We start from the raw sequence: 19710 nt of genomic DNA on the forward strand, positions 1-19710 counted from the left end.
CATCCAATTTTTTAAGATAAAACGATATTATCTATTTATGTTTTCTTAATCTTTTTAAAAACAAGAGATAAAAATAAGATAGTAGCATTAAACAAGTATAATTTAAAAGAGAAATTTTAAATTAAATTATTTTATAAATTAAATACTAATGTATGAAAAATGTGGAGTCTATGTTCTTCTCGGTTCCTAACCTACTTGGATAACAATTTTTCGTTATCCGGTGGGAAGTTGATAACAGATGCGTCAAGAGGTGATTGGTGCAAACTTCAAAGAAGTTGAACTCTGGGGTAAGTCAGGGAGTCGACGACGTCATCCTCTCTGACTGCGTACCGGTGTAACCGGTAACTTTCTTGCGAATCACGACTTGCACTGAGAGAGAGACCGATGGGATCCATCTGTCTTCCCTGATTCAACTCGTTGGAGAACTAATTGTAAGATCCAAACAGAACGCAGATTCCTTCCCCCTTTCTTCTCTCCCTCTCCCTCCTGATTCCCTAACGAAGCTCCCTTCTTTTGGGCGGCCATGGCGTCGTCTTCTTCTTGTCCCTATCCCCGCGTTTTTGCGGCCCTGATTTTTTTCTTTCTCATCGGTTTCTCGTTTGTGGGCGCTGACGATGTCAATCACGACGACGAAGACTCCCCTCAGTCTCCGTCATGCAACAATCCCTTCCAATTGGTATTATTGTTGTTCTCCCTCCCCTCACTCACTCCTTTCCTGGGAACACATTTTATTGTTCTCATTACAATATTTTGATTTATTTTCATTTCCTGTGTCTCCAATTTTCTATGTGGTCAGATAGATTGAATGCGACATATATAATATGACGTCTGTTTCATCTTGGCATTTTCACGATGACAATTGTAATATAGTAGTGGGTGGCATCATAAGTAGGTTCTGCGATCTACTCATGCAGTATTTATTGGAATACTGAACAAAATAAGATTTGGTGCAGTGCTGTAGCTAACTTGTTAAGTATCCCGTTTGGGTAGTACGGCCGCCAGAATGAAACTCAGCGCTGTTTGTGAAGAAGTAAATTTTTGCTAAGTTTCTGGAAAACTATAGACGTATTCATGCACGAATGTAGTCTGTTTTCCTCATCTATTTTTGATGTCATAACATGCCTCATTGGCCATTAGTTAACTTGGGGCCGATAAGGTATAGCTATGATGAAAAAAAAGGTATAGATATTTCCTTGCTTCTGAAAAAAAGGTATAGATATGATGGGTGAAAGATGGAAAACATAAAACAGCATGTCTTCATGCAAAAATGAATATAGAACTAGAAATATTGGAAACAATCTCTTTGCTGATATTTACGTAAGACAGACAGACAGAGAGGAAGGAGAATGACATTCTGTTTTCAATGTTGTGGGTAAATTTTCCTGTGCCAATTACTTGTATAATGCTTTTGGAGTTTGGATGTGCGCCTAAAAGCAATACCCAAGGATCTGTAAATCTTACATCCATAGAACCCTATATGATTGCAAAGATAAAATATTTTTTCTTTAGAACCCAATACCATTGGTTGGTTGCGCAACATCTTATTTCTATTTCTAGTTTTCAAATATTTTCATGTACCTCTCTCTCTCTCTCTCTCTCTCTCTCTCTCTCTCTCTCTCTCTGCTTTGGTGTGCATCTTTTATGCTTCCTGTGTACTAAAGTAGCACCCTTTGATTATCAGTTCTGAGTTTGAACTTGGTTTTCATTGTCTATAGTAGGCATGGAGGGGCTAAATGAGATACATTATTATTGTATATACTAACCTTTTATGTAAGAATGGTTTTTCCACCTCATCATATTTATGACATGACATGATGAATAGTTTACTTCTGAGGATTTTGAAGCTTTGTTTCTTTCTGAATCTTATTTTGGTTTGCCAAAACATGTTGGTTTTTGGTATGTCCATTGTTATTGGAGAGAAGTAATTGCTGTGTTCTACTTGGCAACCAACTCTGGCGTGGCTGTAGGTTATTAACAACTCATACTTTTCTGGAGATATCTTCTGAGTTTCTAGGGTTTTAAGAGTTACTTCGTTTGTGGTTGTCTGCTGAGTTTTTTCTTAGAGCCCACTTTTATTTATCTGGGTTATGCCTTACTGTTGGGAAATCAGGACGGCAAATTAGTGCCTTATAATATCTTTTTGATTCATTTATATCTATTTACCAAAAAGGGAAAGAACGTGTTTTCTCCAACCCATAAAAGGGAGTCTGGGCCTATATCTGCGGGGAGTATTAGTTTATAAATGATTACAATTTTACTCTCCATTAGTTTAGTGCAGTGGTTTGTCAATGAAGCTGGATAAGCTTTGGAAGAGTTGTGACGCCAAATATGTATTAGAGTTGGGTAAAAAGTATGCTATTTGCATTAAGTGTGCTCATTGAGCGCCGTTACGTAGGCATATTAGGATAAGCTGGGATTTATCCTGTAAACATGCTGGGTCAAATATCAGGATGATCACCACTTTTGTTTTTGGCTTGGTCTGTGGTATAGGAAGATGTTGGTAAAATTCTATTTCGTGAATTTTTGCATTGCAGTAGATAGAGATGCAGCCATAGCCAATTATATGTATCTAGTCACACTTTTTTGGTAAAGCTTAATTCTCGCTATGGTTTTAAGATGTCAAGAACATTGAAAACGATAAGCAATGAGTTGAATCAAGTGCAATCAAGCATAACATGATCCAAAAAGTGGAAGCCTGAACTTGAAAGTCGGTGGTTCCTTACAATCAAAAGTCTGAGCATTCCTCTCTCTAGTTCCCCTGCAAAAGAAACAAGGGGATGGTCTTGTAGTTCTCACCTCAGAGGATTTTAGGTCATTTGTTCTGAAAGTCAACAAATATTATAAGATTTTTTCCATTTGAAGTGTGGTTCTTCCAACTCATGTTGATACCTTCCTTTTTTTTTTTTTTTTTTTTTTATGTGATTGGTACACACATTTTCTTTTCAGCCTGAATATACATGGCAGATAAACTTATTTGGTCTCTTTACTGCAATTGAATCTTCCAGGTGAAGGTAAAACACTGGGTCGCGGGTGCTGAAGGTGAAAATTTAGATGGGCTGAATGCAAAGTTTGGGGCTCTGTTGCCTTCTAATGCAGAAAAAGCTCTCAGACTGCCTGCTATTCTTGCAAATCCTGCAAACTGCTGTTCCAATTCATCTTCAAAGGTCATCAGTGTTACATTATTAACTTGGATAAACTTTTTAGCTGTTAATCAAAAACCAAACTCTCAACTGACTGCTTTAACCTTTTCCTTAGGCATCTTAATATTCTTCTAGAATGTGAGTTGGAACTATTGTTACCAGTAACTGTAATGTAGAATGACAATTTATACATATATGAAAATTTTTACAATTGTGGGAAAACCTTGAAAGTCTAAAAAACTTAGAAGAAATTTTAGTCCTCGAGTTGATGTTAGAGTGAATGGTTGGTAAAGCATTATTGTTTCCTAAATATGTAATGTCAAAATTGATGACATGGTTAATTTTTGAAGCATCAGGCTAAGAGTGGACTTTTTCTGCCTTTTCAGTTTTCTGGATTTATTGTCTTGTCTGTACGTGGTGATTGTGACTTCACAAAAAAGGCAGAAATTGCACAGTCAGGAGGTGCTGCGGCCTTGGTGGTGATAAATGACGAAGAAGGTTGAAATTTTCAATACACCCGATCTTATGTTTTAACAAAATTTTCCCACTTCTGGTATTTGTTAAACTTTTAGCACCAGATGTAAGTAGTTTTCAGCAATATATATATTTTTTGATAAGTAAAGTTTTCACCAATATTCATGCAGTGACTGAAGCTTTAACATGGAAGTCCAAAAGATATTTCTATTTGTTAAGCTTTATACCTTCCAGCCCTAGTTATTTGTAATCAGTAATTATTTATGGGACCTGAATTGTGAACTCTTGAAGGATGAATCTGATATTTGCTGATATAGGTAGGTATTGTTACACTTCTTGGAAAACAGAATTATGTCACTTTCAATAGAACAGAAATCTTGATGCAATGAGTGTGAGTAAACTCTTGGGAGCTCCAAGGGTCTTGTATTGGGATGCCATAACTCATCTTTTAACCATATTAAAAGAGCTATTGGACTAGGATTGTTGTATTGGCCAAATGGGTACCTTAAAATGAAAGTTTTTTCAAATATTGATTGGGAACATCTTTAGATGTCGACACAGTTGTTGATTCCTCTAGGGTTTTGTGTACTTTGGAGGAAGATGATGAGGCGTTCTCTGATGATGAGATGCTTTCGGATTATGGGTCTATGGAGGGTCTATTTGCAGCTGGTGTGCAAGGAGTCTGGGGTAGTTGCTTCTATAAACGGATTGGATCTTGGGGATGAGCCTAGTCCTATATGTTCTTTGCCTCCAGCGCCTATATGGGCTGGTTTACATTTGGATTGGGTTTTGCAGAAGGTAGATGAAACCCCGCCGAAAACCACCATCCACTTAAACCATCTCTTTGCCTCTAGTGTAGGGATTTTTTGTGAAGGTTTCAAAGATCAATTTAAAGCTCTTCTCATTCCTATTAAGGCGGGACAACCCCTTTTGGCTAGATCAGCTTCTAAAAGAGAAAGGGAGCGTAAGAGACTTTCATGTTCTATCAATTACGACTCAAGGGAAGGAAGTGCCAGTAGGGGAAGGCACAAAGATAGGGCAAATTTTGGTGTTTTATGAAGCCTAAGATCCTTTCATGAAATGTTCGGGGGCTGGATGACCTGAGCAAGGGCCTAGGGGTGAAAATTTGATTTGGAAATGGAAGGTTGACGTAATTTGTTTGCAGGAGACCAAGTTGAAGTTCATTGACAGAAATATTATAAGAAGTTTGTGGGGTTGCTCTTACAAAAGATGGGCTTCTCTTGCATCCATGGAGCCTTGGGAGGTATTTTAATGATGTGGGATAAGAGAGTAGTTAATTTGGTGGAGTATGTTGGAGAATACTTGGTGGCTTGTTCTTTCATGAATGTAGATGCTGGTTTTGGATGGGGTTTCATAGCTGTATATGGGCCTAATGTTGATAGTGATAGAAGATTTGAGATTGCTGGTTTGTGCAGTTGGTGGGATGGCCGTGGTGTATTGGTGGAGATTTCAACATCACTTAAGGTTCCTTGTGAAAGGTTGGGGGAATCTCATATTGGTTTGGCCATGTCTGACTTCTTAGCATTAATCTTTGAGTTGGATTTGGTTGATTTACCTTTGGCAAGGGGAGATTTCACTTGGTCAAATGAGAGGGCTTGGTCTAGGCTGGACAGATTTATTGTCTCTCCTTCTTGGGAGGTTCTCTTTCTTGAATCTTGACCTATGCCAAAAACACCTTCCTAGGCATTTTCCCATTTTATTGGATTGTAGGGGGCTCCACGAGGGGCGGAGATACTTTAAATTTGGGAACATGTGGCTGAAAGAAAATGGATTTATGGATAAGGTTAGATCATGGTGGTCCTCATTATTAGTTTTTGAGTACTCCTAGTTTCATTTCAGTTGGGAAACTTAAAGCCCTGAAAAATGATTTGAAAAAATGGAATATGGAAGTCTTTGGGAACATTATTGATTAGAGGGATACTTTCTTTGAGGAGCTACATCGTTTTGATGAAAAAGAGGCTGATGGGGTCCTCTCAGTTGAAGACAAGGCAAGGAAAATTTCTGTTGAGTCTGAGCTGGAAAAAATCACTCTTAAGGAGGAGATTTCATGGACACAAAGATCATGAGCCCTTTGATTGAAGGAAGGGGACAAGTGTACAAAGTTTTTCCATAGAGTAGCTAATTCCCATCGAAGAAATAATGCCATGGAGGTCCTTCATTTGGAAAGTAGGGTACTTTTGGACAGCGCTGAAATTAACTATTAAGGATCACATTGTTCACTTTTATGATAAGCTTCTCACTGAGCAATACCTTTGGAGACCTGGGTTGATGGGCTGGTTTTTGATTCGATTGATCAGCACTTGGTTAGAGAGAATGTTTGAAGAGGATGAGGTGCTTATTGTGTTAAGAGGGATGGACAAAGACAAAGCACCGGGCCTAGGCTTCATAATGACTTTCTTTTTGGCTTGTTGGGACATTGTTAGGAAGGATGTCATGCAGGTTTTTCTTGGATTTGACTCATTGATGAAATTTGAGAAAAGTCTTAACATTACATTCATTGCCCTTATTCCAAAAAGGGTAGGGTCAGTGGAGGTGAAAGATTTATTTCCTACAAGTCTGGTGTGCGTACAAGATCACTTTGAAGGTTCTAGCTTATTTTTTGAGTGAAGTTACGGGGAAGATCATCTCGAAGTCACAAAATGCTTTTGTAAAGGGAAGAAAAATTCTTTATTTAGTCCTAATCACTAATGAATGCTTGGAATTTAGAGCCGGCGCTCTAGGTGTTCTATGTAAACTGGATATCATATGGGGAAGGCCTTTGATTGTGTAAATTGGGAGTTTTTGGTGTATATTCTTAGTAGATTTGGTTTTGGGGAGAGATGGTGCAAGTGGATGAAAAATTGCATCACAATCGTTAGATTCTCAGTTTTGGTTAATGGTACCCCCACTGGATTTTTTTATAGTTCTCATGGTTTGAGACAAGAAGTCCCTTTGTCTCCTTGTTTGTTTTAGTAATGGATGTGTTGAGTAGAATGTTGGAGGCTGTGGATAGGGGGCTTTATTTCGGTGGGAGGTTCATCTAATGGTAGCATAAATGTCTCGCATCTCCTCTTTGCTGCTGATACCTTGATTTTTTGTGAGCTGGATCCCGATCAGGTTCGTTCATTGAGGGCTATTTTTATTTGTTTTGAAGCTGTCTTCGGCCTTAAGGTGAATTTATCAAAATCTGAAATGGTCCCTTACGGCTTGGTTAATAATGTAGGGGAATTGTCTGATATTTTGGATTGCAAGGTGTCATCTTTACCTATGAAGTATTTTGGTCTTCCCTTGGGGGCTCCTCATAAATCCGAGGCAACGTGGGATGGGATTATTGAAAAGATTGAATGTAGATTGGTTGGTTGGAAAACGATTTATTTGTCCAAAGGTGGTAGAATCACCTTAATCAAGAGCGCCTTATCTAACCTTCCAACATACTTTCTATGTTTATTTCTTTTGTCTACAGGGGTGGCTAATAGAATGGAAAATACTTTTCGTGCTTTCTTGTGGGGAGGTTTAGAGGATGAGAAAAAAATTCTATTTGATTAAGTGGGATATGATCTGTACCCGTTTATCTTGTGGAGGGCTGGGGTTTAGAAAGCTGAGAATCCTCAATAAGGCACCTTTAGGGAAATGGTTGTGGCTGTATCATTGGGAAGGGGATGCTCTTTGGAGGAATGTTGTTGATGTTAAATATGGGAGTATTTGGGAAGGTTGGTGCTCAAATGAAGTAAGAGGGATGTATAGTGTGGGAGTTGGAAATTTATCCGAAATGGATGGGGAGGTTTCTGCAGAAATTTCAGATTTGAGGTAGGAAGAGGAATGCAGATTTAATTTTGGCATGATCTATGGTGTTGTGATGCTGCTTTGAAGAATGCTTTCCCTTCTCCTTATATTGCATTGGATAAGGGTGCTTCTGTTTCTGATTACATGGACATTTCAAATGGTTTTCTTCAGTGGTCTGTGAGGTTTATTAGAGCTGTTCAGCATTGGGAGTGGGGGATATTACTGAATTTTACAGTTTGTTGTATGCACTGAATTTAAAGGCTGGAGGTGAGGATTGGTTGCTTTGGATTCATTCGGGAAATAAGAATTTTTCGGTCAAATCCTTTTATAAGGTTATGTCGACCCATTGCTTAATTCTATTGATTTCCCCTGGAAGTGCATTTGGAGAAGTAAAGCACCTCTCAAGGTTGCTTTCTTTGGCTGGCTGGCTTCCCATGGGAAAATTCTGACTATCGATAAGCTGAGAAAGCATGGGATTATTATAATGGATTGGTGTTTTATGTGCAAAAGAAATGGAGAATTAGTGGACCACCTTCTTCTTCATTGTGATGTGGTTAAGGCTTTATGGGATGAAATTTTTACTAGGCTTGGTATTGCATGGGTAATGCCTTGGAGGGTGGTAAGTCCATTGTCTTGTTGGAGAGGAATTCGGGGCAATCGTCAAATCGCGGCTGTTTGGAAGATGGTGTCATTATGCCTAATGTGGTGTACTTGGAATGAGAGGAATGGTTGCTGTTTTGGTAATGGGGAACACTCGATGGGAGGGTTTAGAGATCTTTTGTTCCATACGTTGTTACTTGGGGCTTCGGCTATTGTATTGAATGGGACTAGCTTTAATGACTTTTCTGCTGTTTTTCACAGCACTTGCTTGTAATTAGGTTTTTCTCTTATATTATTCCTATGAGCTTGGGGCTATGCCTGATTATGTGGATTAATAAATTCATCGTACTTATAAAAAAAGATATGTTTACTAAGTCCTTAGGTCATTCTCAGTTGAAGTTTGTGTATTAAATCCTCTGAACAAATGAACTATTAGTTATAAATTTTATCTAAACCGTGTTTTTTAGCTTGAAGCATGAGGGACACTTGGGAAGTTAACTTCTTCTATAACAAGCTTCAACTTTGGTTCAAAAGTGAAATCAGCCAAACTGTGCTACCATTTTTCCTTGTTTTAATGTTATCATGTTGCTTAGCGTTATTAAGAGCGATTTTATGTGTAAAATGGCTTTCATGTTGGCCAAATAAGAAAATTAGCTGGGCTGGGTTTTAGTTGCTTTGAATTTGACTTTAAATGCCATTTGATGACATCTTTCAAACAACTTACAGACCTCTCTCTCTCTCTCTCTCTCATTTTTTTTTTCTTTTTGTCATTGTTGCAATGCAAAAGATGTTCCTGTATATCATAATATGTTGAATCAGAGAATTGGACGTTTGCTCAATGAATTTATCGGTTTTTATTGTTTTCTTCTATAATAATTTTTTGTGCTGTGTTATGATCATTTCAGATCTTTACAAGATGGTCTGTGCTGATAATGACACTGCTTTAAATATATCTATTCCTGTTGTGATGATCCCAAAGTCAGGAGGAGAAGCCCTAAACAAATCTTTGGCAAATGGACAGAAAGGTGAATCTCTAAAGTTTCCATTTTATCAGACTTTGCTATACTTATTTATGCATGTGCATCAATTATTTACATGAACTGCTAATACCTTTAAAAGAAGAAAAGACATCTTGACTCGCAGGAACATGAGTTAATTAGGGAAGTGGTGGGTAATTTGGCTTGGTCTGGGAGTATCACTGGGATGAAGATGTTGGAGAAGTGCTATTTCCGTTTCATCATGGGAAGTGACATATTCTTGATTGTTCTATACAATGGGGAAGGATGTGCATCATTACGAAAGAGTGTTATGAAAGTATATTTAGTAAAGCAGCAATGATATTTATGATGTGAACTTTCTTCTAGAATTGATATCTGACATCACATGGAACGAGTTTTTCTATTGTCATTATTGGAATGGTCTTGCTTAAAGGCACTTTATTGAAATAATTGGCCTCTGTTTCTGGTTTACATGGTGTAAGGCAGGCTTGACTAAGTGGGTTGGGTTGGAATACAGGAAAGTCTTTATCTTCATTTTTTTTGGGATTATGGCCATCAAAATTAACCATCTTCCCCTGCCAGTGTGCAACTGCTGCATCCTTCCATGTAAATTTACTACTATGTTTGTTATCTCATAAGTGGAAAACATCAAATTCGTCTCACCTTTTTTTATAATAGCAACATCAAAATCATTGAATCTGTACCCTCACCACCAATAACCACACCAATTGTAACCATCTTAGGAACCAAGCTACATTTGGACCTATTCTTCAAAAGAAATATTCAATGTTACTAATGGAGTCCCTTAGAATCATTAAGTTCAAGAACTTCTCCCCCTCAATGTGGAATCTCATTTACACCATGTCTATACTCAATCTGGGTTCTTCTACATTTGGACCTATTTTTCTATATGTAATCTGATGGGCCCTATTTTTCGATCACAAAGTTTGGTTTTATCTCATGGTGTCCATATGGTTAATTGGAGGTCATCTCTTGCAGTGGAACTTTTATTATATGCTCCCAAGCGTCCAGTTGTAGACTTGTCAGTGGTGTTCTTATGGATGATGGCTGTTGGAACAATTTTATGTGCTTCATGTTGGTCAGAGTTCACTGGTTCTCAGCAGAGTGATGAGCGTTACAATGAACTATCCCCAAAGGTTTCTTGTTCAACCCTCTACTCATTGTCCAAAACTTTTGAACTTAAAGTTGGATTATTGTCACAGATTTGTCTTGATTTTTGTCATCATAGGGAGCTTGGTTATGCAAAACGACTGTTTGGTACTTGATATAAAGTTTAGTGCTAATGGATGCCTTTGTCTGTTGAGAGTCTGAAATTGCTATCAGATGACAAAGAGAAAAAAATCTAGAATTTTTACTGCCCTTGATCTCTATACTCTTGCAAAATGCAATGTTCTTCCGAAGTGTTCTATCGCAAATGGATATTCTAGGAACCTCAGTTTTGAAGTCGTGTTTTTTCATATTAATTTGTGGCCGTTGATGGCTACTTGGATGCCGTCTGTTGAGAGTCTGAAATTGCTATCAGATGACGAAGAGAAAAAAATCTAGAATTTTTGCCACGCTTGATCTCTATACCCTTGCAAAATGCAATGTTCTTTTGAAGTATTCTATTGCAAATGGATATTCTAGGAAGCTCAGTTTTGAAGTGGTGTTTTTTCATATTAATTTGTGGCCCTTGATGGGTACTCCAACCCTACCTGCCAGGCTATTTATACTTTTTTTTTTCCCCATAAATCGTTGGGGGTGCTACATCATACAGGTAGGTGGATTTTTACCATATATCTGAATTCTTGGGTCGAAGATGTAATTATGGGTCAGCATTGTTATCATGTTTACACCTTGTTGAAATAAGATTGTTACTATATATTTGCACCTGCAAATGAGATTTCTAATTTATTTGTATATTATCTAAGTAGTAGGCCCAGCTAATGGTCAATTACATGGATCTTTTTCAGCTGTTTGGCCCTATCTAAGGCCATTTTCTATGTTACTCTTGTGATCATGCCCTTCGTTGCAAAATCTACCTTTTTATGTTTTATGCCTCGAGTGCTTTCTGGTCCGTGTTATCCGGTCCCTTAACACTTTTGCTCCACCAACTTGATTAAAGTCAATCTCTTACCTAGAGCATCAGTGTTCTTTGAATGTGATCGATCCATTCGATGCCAGCTTATTTTCTTTACTTGTATTGCCACACTTCCCTCTATTTATATCATATTGGCTACTTATTCCTAACTTTGTTTCTTCATTGTCCTTCAAATCCTTCATACATCATGGTTATATATTTTATCTTTTCATTGATAGTCTGCTAAAATCTTAAGTTTTCACTAAAAATGCCTTTGAATAATTGTTGAAATTATAAAGCGGAATTTTAGATACCTTGCTAGAACTAGAACATAATCCTTCCATCTCGTGCACTTTAGAAGTGGAAACATCTACACTACGAGTGCATGCTTCAGAAAGAATAATTATGTCATTAGTGAATTGAGTGTGAGACATGAATGAATGTACAAATCTGAAGAAAAAAATTTCCATATTCTCATTTATTCTATATTTTTGAGATTTTGGTTTTCCAGCAAAATGCTTTCTCTTCTCTTTCTCCCATTATTTCATTCTACAACTATTGTTTAGTGGTTACGGGGAAGAGTTCTTGGAACTGAATTGTATTTTCTTTCATTGAGTAGGAATCTTTCAAAGCTGAGACGGTTTTAGATGATCTTGAGAAGGAAGTACTTGATATTAGTGCCAAGGGTGCTATATTTTTTGTCATCATGGCATCAGCATTTCTGCTGCTTTTATATTTCTTTATGTCTTCCTGGTTTGTGTGGGTGCTGATCGTACTTTTCTGCATTGGTGGTGTTGAGGTAAGGTAGCTCTTTTCAGTGCCTGTTTATTTATATATTTGTTTGTTTATCTTCTTTCGCAGGCTGAATTGAGATAATTCTTGCATGACTGAAACATCCGTTTTTGTCTAAACATTATATTCACTTTAATGGTTTTTGGGTTCTTCTTATTTTAAGATTTAAGATTACTTATAAAAAAATGGAGAAATATTTTAGTGAAGCATCAACTTCTAGTGGTTCATGTTAAAGCATCCAACTAAAAGCTCAAGTCAGCAGGTGGATACTTTCAACAACTACATCATCCATATACTCAACCAATTTGGAGCTTCGTTTCACCGCAACAAAAACATAACAAGTCTAACAGATCGGAATGGCTCAATTTAACCCAACAACCAGAACCAAATAAGCCAAGCATGTGGAGTCCAAGAACAACATATTGTTAAGGCATTGAACCTGAAAGCTTAACCTTTTAGGTGGATTTACCCAAGCTCATAACTCAATGACCAAGCACATACTCATCCATCGTGGAATTTCGTTCAAGGAAAATTTGAAGACCATTAGAATGCTGTAGGAGTGTTTCTTTCTCTTATTACGTTGCAACTGTAACAAACTTAACTTCTTCTTGGGGTTTCAATCAAACAGCAAAAAATGGGTAATTATTCCAATATCAGTTATGCAAATATCTTGATTAAACCATGGAAAATAAATATAAATATTTTCCGTTGGAAAAATGAATCTTTTTTTTTTTTGGATAAGTAAAAGGAAAAATGGATCCTTAATTATATAAATTTCGTTTTTTATTGACAATAAATTGATTCTTGGAAACTTCATCCAACTTCTTCCCCTTTTTGCTTCTTTTCTTCCTTTCCTTTTCTGTTAAGGACCCTTTACAGTTAGTTCCGATGGATGAAGTTAGGCGTTTTATGGTGGAGTCAAAATCTTTCTTTTTCTCGAAGGTAGGAGCTAACAGTTTTCGTATTACTGAGAAGAACAGACGCATGGTTTTATTCATACTCATTAATGGTGCAACAGCCTCTTGGGTTGTGAGAATGGTCATGGAAGCCATTGATGCTCCTCTGCGTGAAGGTTTTTTTAAGAAACTAAGAATGGGAAATGGGCTGTTCACTTTGCAACTGCTTAGAAATTCTAGGGGACGTTACCTCCTTCTGGAGGAATTCATTAATGGCAGGAGAAGGGGTTCGTTGATCATCCCAGAAGGAGCAAAGGGCAGCGGCTGGGAGGGGTTCTCTTATCACCTTAGGAAGGTGGCTGAGCAGGTAGTGCCTCACATGGAGTCTGTGAAACAAGATGGAACCGTCGTGGAGGCAGGAACAATCTCTTACGCAGCTACTTTGGCTGGTTCTTTGCCAGAACACATTTCACCCAGTGGTCCCATCATACCTGATTCTTGCCCAGTAGTATTAGGAGGATCTTCTGATGGCTGTAAAAATATGGGGGATGTCGAGGGTGTCCTCTGGGCTGTCAGAGCTCAGCTTTCTGGATTACTGCAAGAAGTTTCCTCTGTTATGAAAAGGGTTGATTTGGGTCTGAACATGGTGATGGGATTGGACAACGTAGTGGGTGGGAGAAAACAGTCTACGGTTTCTGCTTTTTCCCTGGTTGCTGAACAGCCTACGGTAAAGGGAGGGGAAGGGGGGGTAATTGGGACTAATGGGTTTAACGGGCTGGGCCCTGTCTTAAACACACACCCTAGGCCCTTGCAAGACCGGGCAGTGGGGAAAAAGCCCCAAGCCCCTCAGTTACAGGCCCCAAGCCCCAAGCCGCACTCACGGGTCACGGGCCCACTCTCTGGCCACGGGCCCACTCACGTGTCACGGGCCACGGGCCCTTCAGACAGCGTGTTAGGCCTGTCTCAACAGGCTATCGAGCCTTCGACCTCCGGCGAGCACCTGTCCTCCCCGCCGGCGATGAACAGGGCCCCCCTTCCGACGACACAGAACATCACGCCGGTCGCCGGCGAGCCACCCAAAAGAGTGACGGAGCACCCGAAGGCCTTTTCACGAGCCGAGAAACCCCCCTTGGCTGCGATGGATCAACCCGGAGCATCCCAGGCCACCGACGTCTTGCCGTCGACACAGAACGGGCCGATCGACTCCGGCGAACCTAGGGAATGTTTTTTGAAGACAAAGACACCCACCGACTGTAGTTCTAAGGGATCGGGGGCACTGTGTACACTCGGTCCGATTGTGGGGGTAGTCTCTGAAGATCCGATCCTCTCCTTAGGTCTTTCTGAAACTTTATCCAAGGTTTTATGTACAGATATGGGAGAGGTTGATGCCTCTTCTGTGGAGGGCGGGTCCTCGGAGGAAGGGTCTATTTATGGGTCAGATTTACAGCTTTTTTGCAAGGAATTAGGGACTGAGAATTTGTCAGCTCATCCAAGTGAACCCGAGGACCTACTCAGCCCTCTTTGTTCACTGCCACCATTTGATATAGGGACTGATACACACCCGGAGTGGGTTCTTCAGAAGGTCAATGATATGCGTCATTGCTTGGGCATGTCCTGTGAAGGCTTCGAGGACCAGATGCAAGCTCTCCTCTTAGCAATCCAAGCTGGCCAGCCTTCTCTTGCTAGATCTGAAGGCAAGAAAGATAGGGAACTCAAGAGATTGACCTGTTCGATAAACTATGACGCTCGGGAGGGCAGCGTGGGTAGAGGGAGACACAAGGATAGGGTGAATCTTGGTGATCCATGAAGCCCAAAATTCTAGCATGGAATGTTCGTGGCTTGAATGACCCGAACAAACGCCTGTCCATCAAGAATCTTTTACGGGCATGGAAGGCTGATGTCATTTGCTTTCAGGAAACTAAATTACAGCTTATTGATAGGCATATCATTAGAAGTTTGTGGAATTGTCCTTATGCAGGATGGACCACCCTCGCTTCTAAGGGCGCCTCAGGGGGTATTTTGGTAATGTGGGATAAGAGAATAGTTAATTGTATTGAGGATTGCATCGGTGATTTTTCTGTCGCTTGTTCTTTCTCCAATGTGGACGATGGTTTTTGTTGGGGCTTTGCAGGTGTTTACGGGCCAAATGATGACGGTAGTAGAAAACTTCTCTGGGATGAGTTGGCTGGTCTATGCAGTTGGTGGGACATCCCGTGGTGTATTGGGGGCGATTTTAATATCACCCGGTTTCCGAGTGAGCGGTCTGGGGTTTCTAACACAGGTTCGGCCATGACTGATTTCTCCTCACTCCTTTTTGACCTAGACTTGGTGGACCTCCCTTTGGCAGGGGGAGATTTTACTTGGTCAAATGGAAGGGCCTGGTCGAGGTTGGACAGGTTCGTCGTCTCCTCTTCTTGGGAGGCTCACTTTCCCACCCTATGTCAAAAGCGACTTCCCCGGCTTTGCTCAGATCACTTTCCCATCATGTTAGATTGTGGGGGTCTCCATGAGGGAAGGAGGTATTTTAAGTTCGAAAACATGTGGTTGAAAGTTGATGGATTTCTAGAGAAAGTTAGAGCGTGGTGGTCATCTTATCAACTCACGGGTACTCCTAGTTTTGTTCTCGCAGGGAAACTAAAAGCTTTGAAGCAGGATCTAAGGAAATGGAACTTCGAAGTCTTCAGAAACATTAATGACCAACGCAACAGCCTATTCCTAGAGTTGCAGCAGCTTGACGCAAAACATGCAACAGGGACTTTGTCGGTCGATGATGGGGTAAGAAGATTAACTGTGGTTGCGGAGCTGGAGAAACTTACCCTTATGGAAGAGATTTCGTGGAGGCAAAAGTCACGGGCACTTTGGTTGAAGGAAGGGGATAGAAGCACAAAGTTCTTCCACAGAGTTGCCAACTCTCACCGTAGGAACAACGCCATAGAGGTCCTCCACGAGGAGGGCAGGGTCATAACAGGTAGAGAGGCGATAAAGGACCATATTGTTCACTTCTATGATAAGCTTTTGACAGAACAATATTTTTGGAGACCCAAGGTAGACAGTCTAGCTCTTGATTCCATTGATCACACAAGTGCGGCTTGGTTGGAGAGGCCTTTTGACGAAGATGAAGTGCTTCATGTGCTAAAAGGTATGAACAAAGACAAAGCCCCAGGTCCAGATGGCTTTCCCATGGCTTTCTTCCAAGCCTGCTGGGATATCATTAGGGAGGATCTCATGAAGGTTTTTATCGAATTTCACTCCTATATGAAATTTGAGAAGAGCCTAAATGTCTCCTTCATTGCCCTTATTCCCAAAAGGGCAAGATCGGTGGAAGTGAACGATTTCCGCCCCATCAGCTTGATCAGTGGGGTTTATAAGATCATCTCCAAAGTTTTGGCGAAGCGGCTGAGTGGTGTCATGGGGAAGATCATATCGAAGTCCCAAAATGCTTTCGTGAAAGGAAGGCAAATTCTAGACTCGGTCCTCATTGCCAATGAATGCTTGGAAAGCAAAATCAGATCCGGCACTCCAGGTATCTTGTGCAAATTGGATATGGCAAAGGCTTTCGATCATGTGAACTGGGACTTCTTATTGTATATCCTTGGTAGGTATGGTTTTGGGGAAAGGTGGTGCCAGTGGATAAAGCATTGTATCTCAACAGTCAGATTCTCGGTTTTGATCAATGGTACTCCGGAAGGCTTCTTCAACAGCTCTCGAGGTCTGCGACAAGGGGATCCTCTCTCCCCACTTCTTTTCATACTTGTAATGGATGTCTTGAGCAGAATGCTGGAAGGGGCAGTGGAAGGCGGCTTCGTCTCGGGCTTCTCGGTAGGTGGTTCTCCTCATGGAAGCTTGACAATCTCCCACCTCCTCTTCGCTGACGACACCTTGATTTTCTGCCATCCGGATCTAGCCCAACTTAGATCCCTTCGTGCTCTTCTTCTTTGCTTTGAAGCTGTTTCTGGCCTCAAAGTGAACTTAGCAAAATCGGAGGTAGTTCCCGTTGGCTCGGTTATCAACTTAAGCGAGGTGGCTGCCATCTTGGGCTGCAAGGTCTCTTCCTTGCCTATGAAATACCTTGGACTTCCCTTGGGAGCCCCTCATAAATCCAAAGCAATATGGGAAGGGATGATTGAGAAAATTGAAAGCAAACTGGCAGGGTGGAAGAGAATTTACTTGTCCAAGGGGGGAAGAATCACGCTTATTAAGAGCACGCTCTCTAACCTCCCAACATATTTCCTCTCTTTATTCCCCGTGCCTGCAGGGGTAGCGACCAGACTAGAGAAGACTTTCCGCGATTTCTTATGGGGTGGGTTAGAGGATGAAAAGAAATGTCACTTGATCAAATGGGATAAAGTATGCACTCCGTTGTCTTGTGGTGGTTTGGGCCTAAGAAATTTGCGAACCTTCAACAAGGCACTCCTGGGGAAATGGTTATGGCGGTATCATCTTGAAGGAGATGCTCTTTGGAGGCATACCTTAGATGCCAAATATGGGAGCATTTGGGGGGGATGGTGCACTAAAGAAGCAAGAGGGACATACGGCGTGGGAGTCTGGAAATTTATTCAGAATGGATGGAATAACTTTCTCGGTAACTGCAAATTTGCGGTGGGAAGAGGCACACGCATCCGCTTTTGGCATGACATTTGGTGTGGGGATGTCGCCCTGAAAAATGCTTTCCCCTCTCTTTTCAGGATCGCTTTTGATCAGGGTTCCTCGGTAGCCGATAATATGTGTAGTGCTGATGACTCTATCCAGTGGTCTGTGAGATTCTCTAGAGCTGCCCAGGATTGGGAGGTGGGAGTCATCACTGATTTCTATAGCGCTTTGTATGAAATGAAGCTAAGGGCTGGAGGGGAGGATTGCTTACTTTGGATACGCACAGGAAATAAGAAATTCTCAGTCCGTTCTTATTACAAGGCCTTGACAAATCACCCCTGCAATGTCTTCCCGTGGAAGAACATCTGGAGGTGCAATGTTCCCCTTAAGGTAGCTTTCTTCGGATGGGTGGCTTCTCATGGTAAAATTTTGACTATAGACAAGTTAAGAAAACGTGGACTCTACTTATTGGATTGGTGCTTCATGTGCAAACATGACAGTGAATCTGTGGACCACCTCCTTCACTGCGAAGTAGTTAAGACCTTATGGGATGAAATCCTATCCAGGCTTGGTATTGCATGGGCTATGCCTAGGAGGGTGATTGATTTATTGTCTTGTTGGCAAGGGATGAGGGGCAATCGTCAGATAGCTACTGTCTGGAAGATGGTACCTTTATGCTTAATGTGGTGCACATGGATCGAAAGGAATAGACGCTGTTTTGAGAACAAGGAACGCTCCCTCGACGGTCTCAGGGCTTTCTTCTTTCACACCCTATTACTTTGGGCGTCCTCTATTGTATTGAACGGAACAAGTCTTCATGACTTTTATGCTACTATTCGTAGCACTTAGTTTGTAACTAGGCTCTCTTTTGTATACATCCTGTGTACTCGGGCTTTGCCTTTTTACGTGGATCAATAAAATCTCTTACTTATCAAAAAAAAAAAAAAAATTGATTCTTGGAAATGCTTATTGTAAACATATATGAGAAGAGAGGTTAGATGAAGCTTAGCTGGAATTAAAGCTTATTGTAAATGCCACCTTTCATACTTGGATATGCTTATTGTAAACATATATGAGAAGAGGTACCTCTTAGATCAGTCAAGGAGGATATAAAGCTGGCCAATATATTTGGAATTAAAGCTTAGTTGAGTTGAGTTAAGTTGTTTCAGCAACTCCTCATCATGTCATGTTTTTGCTCCAATGCTTGCAAATTGTAAACCAAACTTAAGCGATTTAGATCTTTCCTTTAGGGGAAGGTATAGATCATTCTCTCTTTTTGGGTTTCTATTTGTTTATATTGCTTTTGCAATCACATTAATGTTGCTGCATTGATAATTTTTTTTTTTTTTTTTTTTTTTCAGGGAATGCATGCTTGTATAGTTAGCCTGATGTTAAGGTACACAGGGTTCTAATTTTTCTTTCTGCTAAACCTATCAACTAACTGGGAATTACATTTACACTATCATTCATTATTATTTTACTGTTTGTTAAGCAGAAAATGCAGAAACTATGGGCAAACTATAGTGAGTTTGCCTCTTCTTGGGGAGGTTTCAATTGTGTCACTTGTGGTGCTATTGTTCTGTATGGCATTTGCAATTTTCTGGGCTGCTACTCGTAAGGCATCATATTCATGGTTCGGTCAAGATGTTCTTGTAAGTATGATTCAGTATCTGTGTGCCAGGCTATTTTCTTCTATCTTGTTTGAAAGAAATGTGTTGATTTATTAAAATCCGGAATTTCAAACTACTGGATACATTTTTATGTTGAGTTCTGAATTGGATATGGAATTTGCTCAGCTTTTCTTCCTTTTGTATTAGTCTTACATGTTGAAATTGGCAAGCAAGATGAAGCAGTAGATTTTTTTATTTGGTTATCTTACATAAGGCTGTGTGCAATAGATCAGGCTAATGTATTTGGTGTACGAATTTCTGCTGGGATTTAGAACCCATCCAATATTTAATTAGAAATCTTGGTTCGTTCCTTTCTCATAAGGTCTTCATGGATTTTTTTTTTTCTGGTTCTAAAGCTCTTCATTATTTGTAGCAGTAGATGAGTCAGAGAGGAATGTAGATATATCAGTTGGTTGTAGCTGTAAGCATGCCTAAATTTACACAGTTGGAATTTTATATTTCTCATTCTTTAAAAAAAAAAAAAAATCTAAACCTGTTTTAAATTCTAAACTAGAATGATCATAGCCTTGTAGGATGGAATAGAGCATCTTCGTAATCCGAACTAGTTTGGTCATGTATAAGCTGTTGTGTGTAGCACAGAAACCTCGAGCATTCAAAGTCCTGTGTCACTGAGCTTTGTCAATATTATACAATATGTAGTATGCACCTTTGTAGGAAAATGGGTTT

The 19710-nt window shown here is 40.1% G+C and overlaps 1 protein-coding gene across 1 annotated transcript in view; it reads left to right on the plus strand.

The window, feature by feature from the left end:
* Positions 1 to 270: 270 nt before the first annotated feature.
* LOC122314946 (signal peptide peptidase-like 3) overlaps positions 271 to 19710 on the plus strand; it is a 31159-nt gene continuing 11719 nt past the window's right edge. The window contains exons 1-8 of the mRNA XM_043130605.1: positions 271 to 676; positions 3006 to 3164; positions 3527 to 3638; positions 8903 to 9022; positions 9995 to 10152; positions 11695 to 11874; positions 18715 to 18749; positions 18849 to 19005. Of these exons, the coding sequence (XP_042986539.1) occupies positions 524 to 676; positions 3006 to 3164; positions 3527 to 3638; positions 8903 to 9022; positions 9995 to 10152; positions 11695 to 11874; positions 18715 to 18749; positions 18849 to 19005 (1074 nt within the window). The 5' untranslated portion in view covers positions 271 to 523. The remainder of the gene's footprint in view (positions 677 to 3005; positions 3165 to 3526; positions 3639 to 8902; positions 9023 to 9994; positions 10153 to 11694; positions 11875 to 18714; positions 18750 to 18848; positions 19006 to 19710) is intronic.

The sequence above is a fragment of the Carya illinoinensis genome, chromosome 1, assembly GCF_018687715.1.
Source record: "Carya illinoinensis cultivar Pawnee chromosome 1, C.illinoinensisPawnee_v1, whole genome shotgun sequence".
NCBI classification, from domain to species: domain Eukaryota; kingdom Viridiplantae; phylum Streptophyta; class Magnoliopsida; order Fagales; family Juglandaceae; genus Carya; species Carya illinoinensis.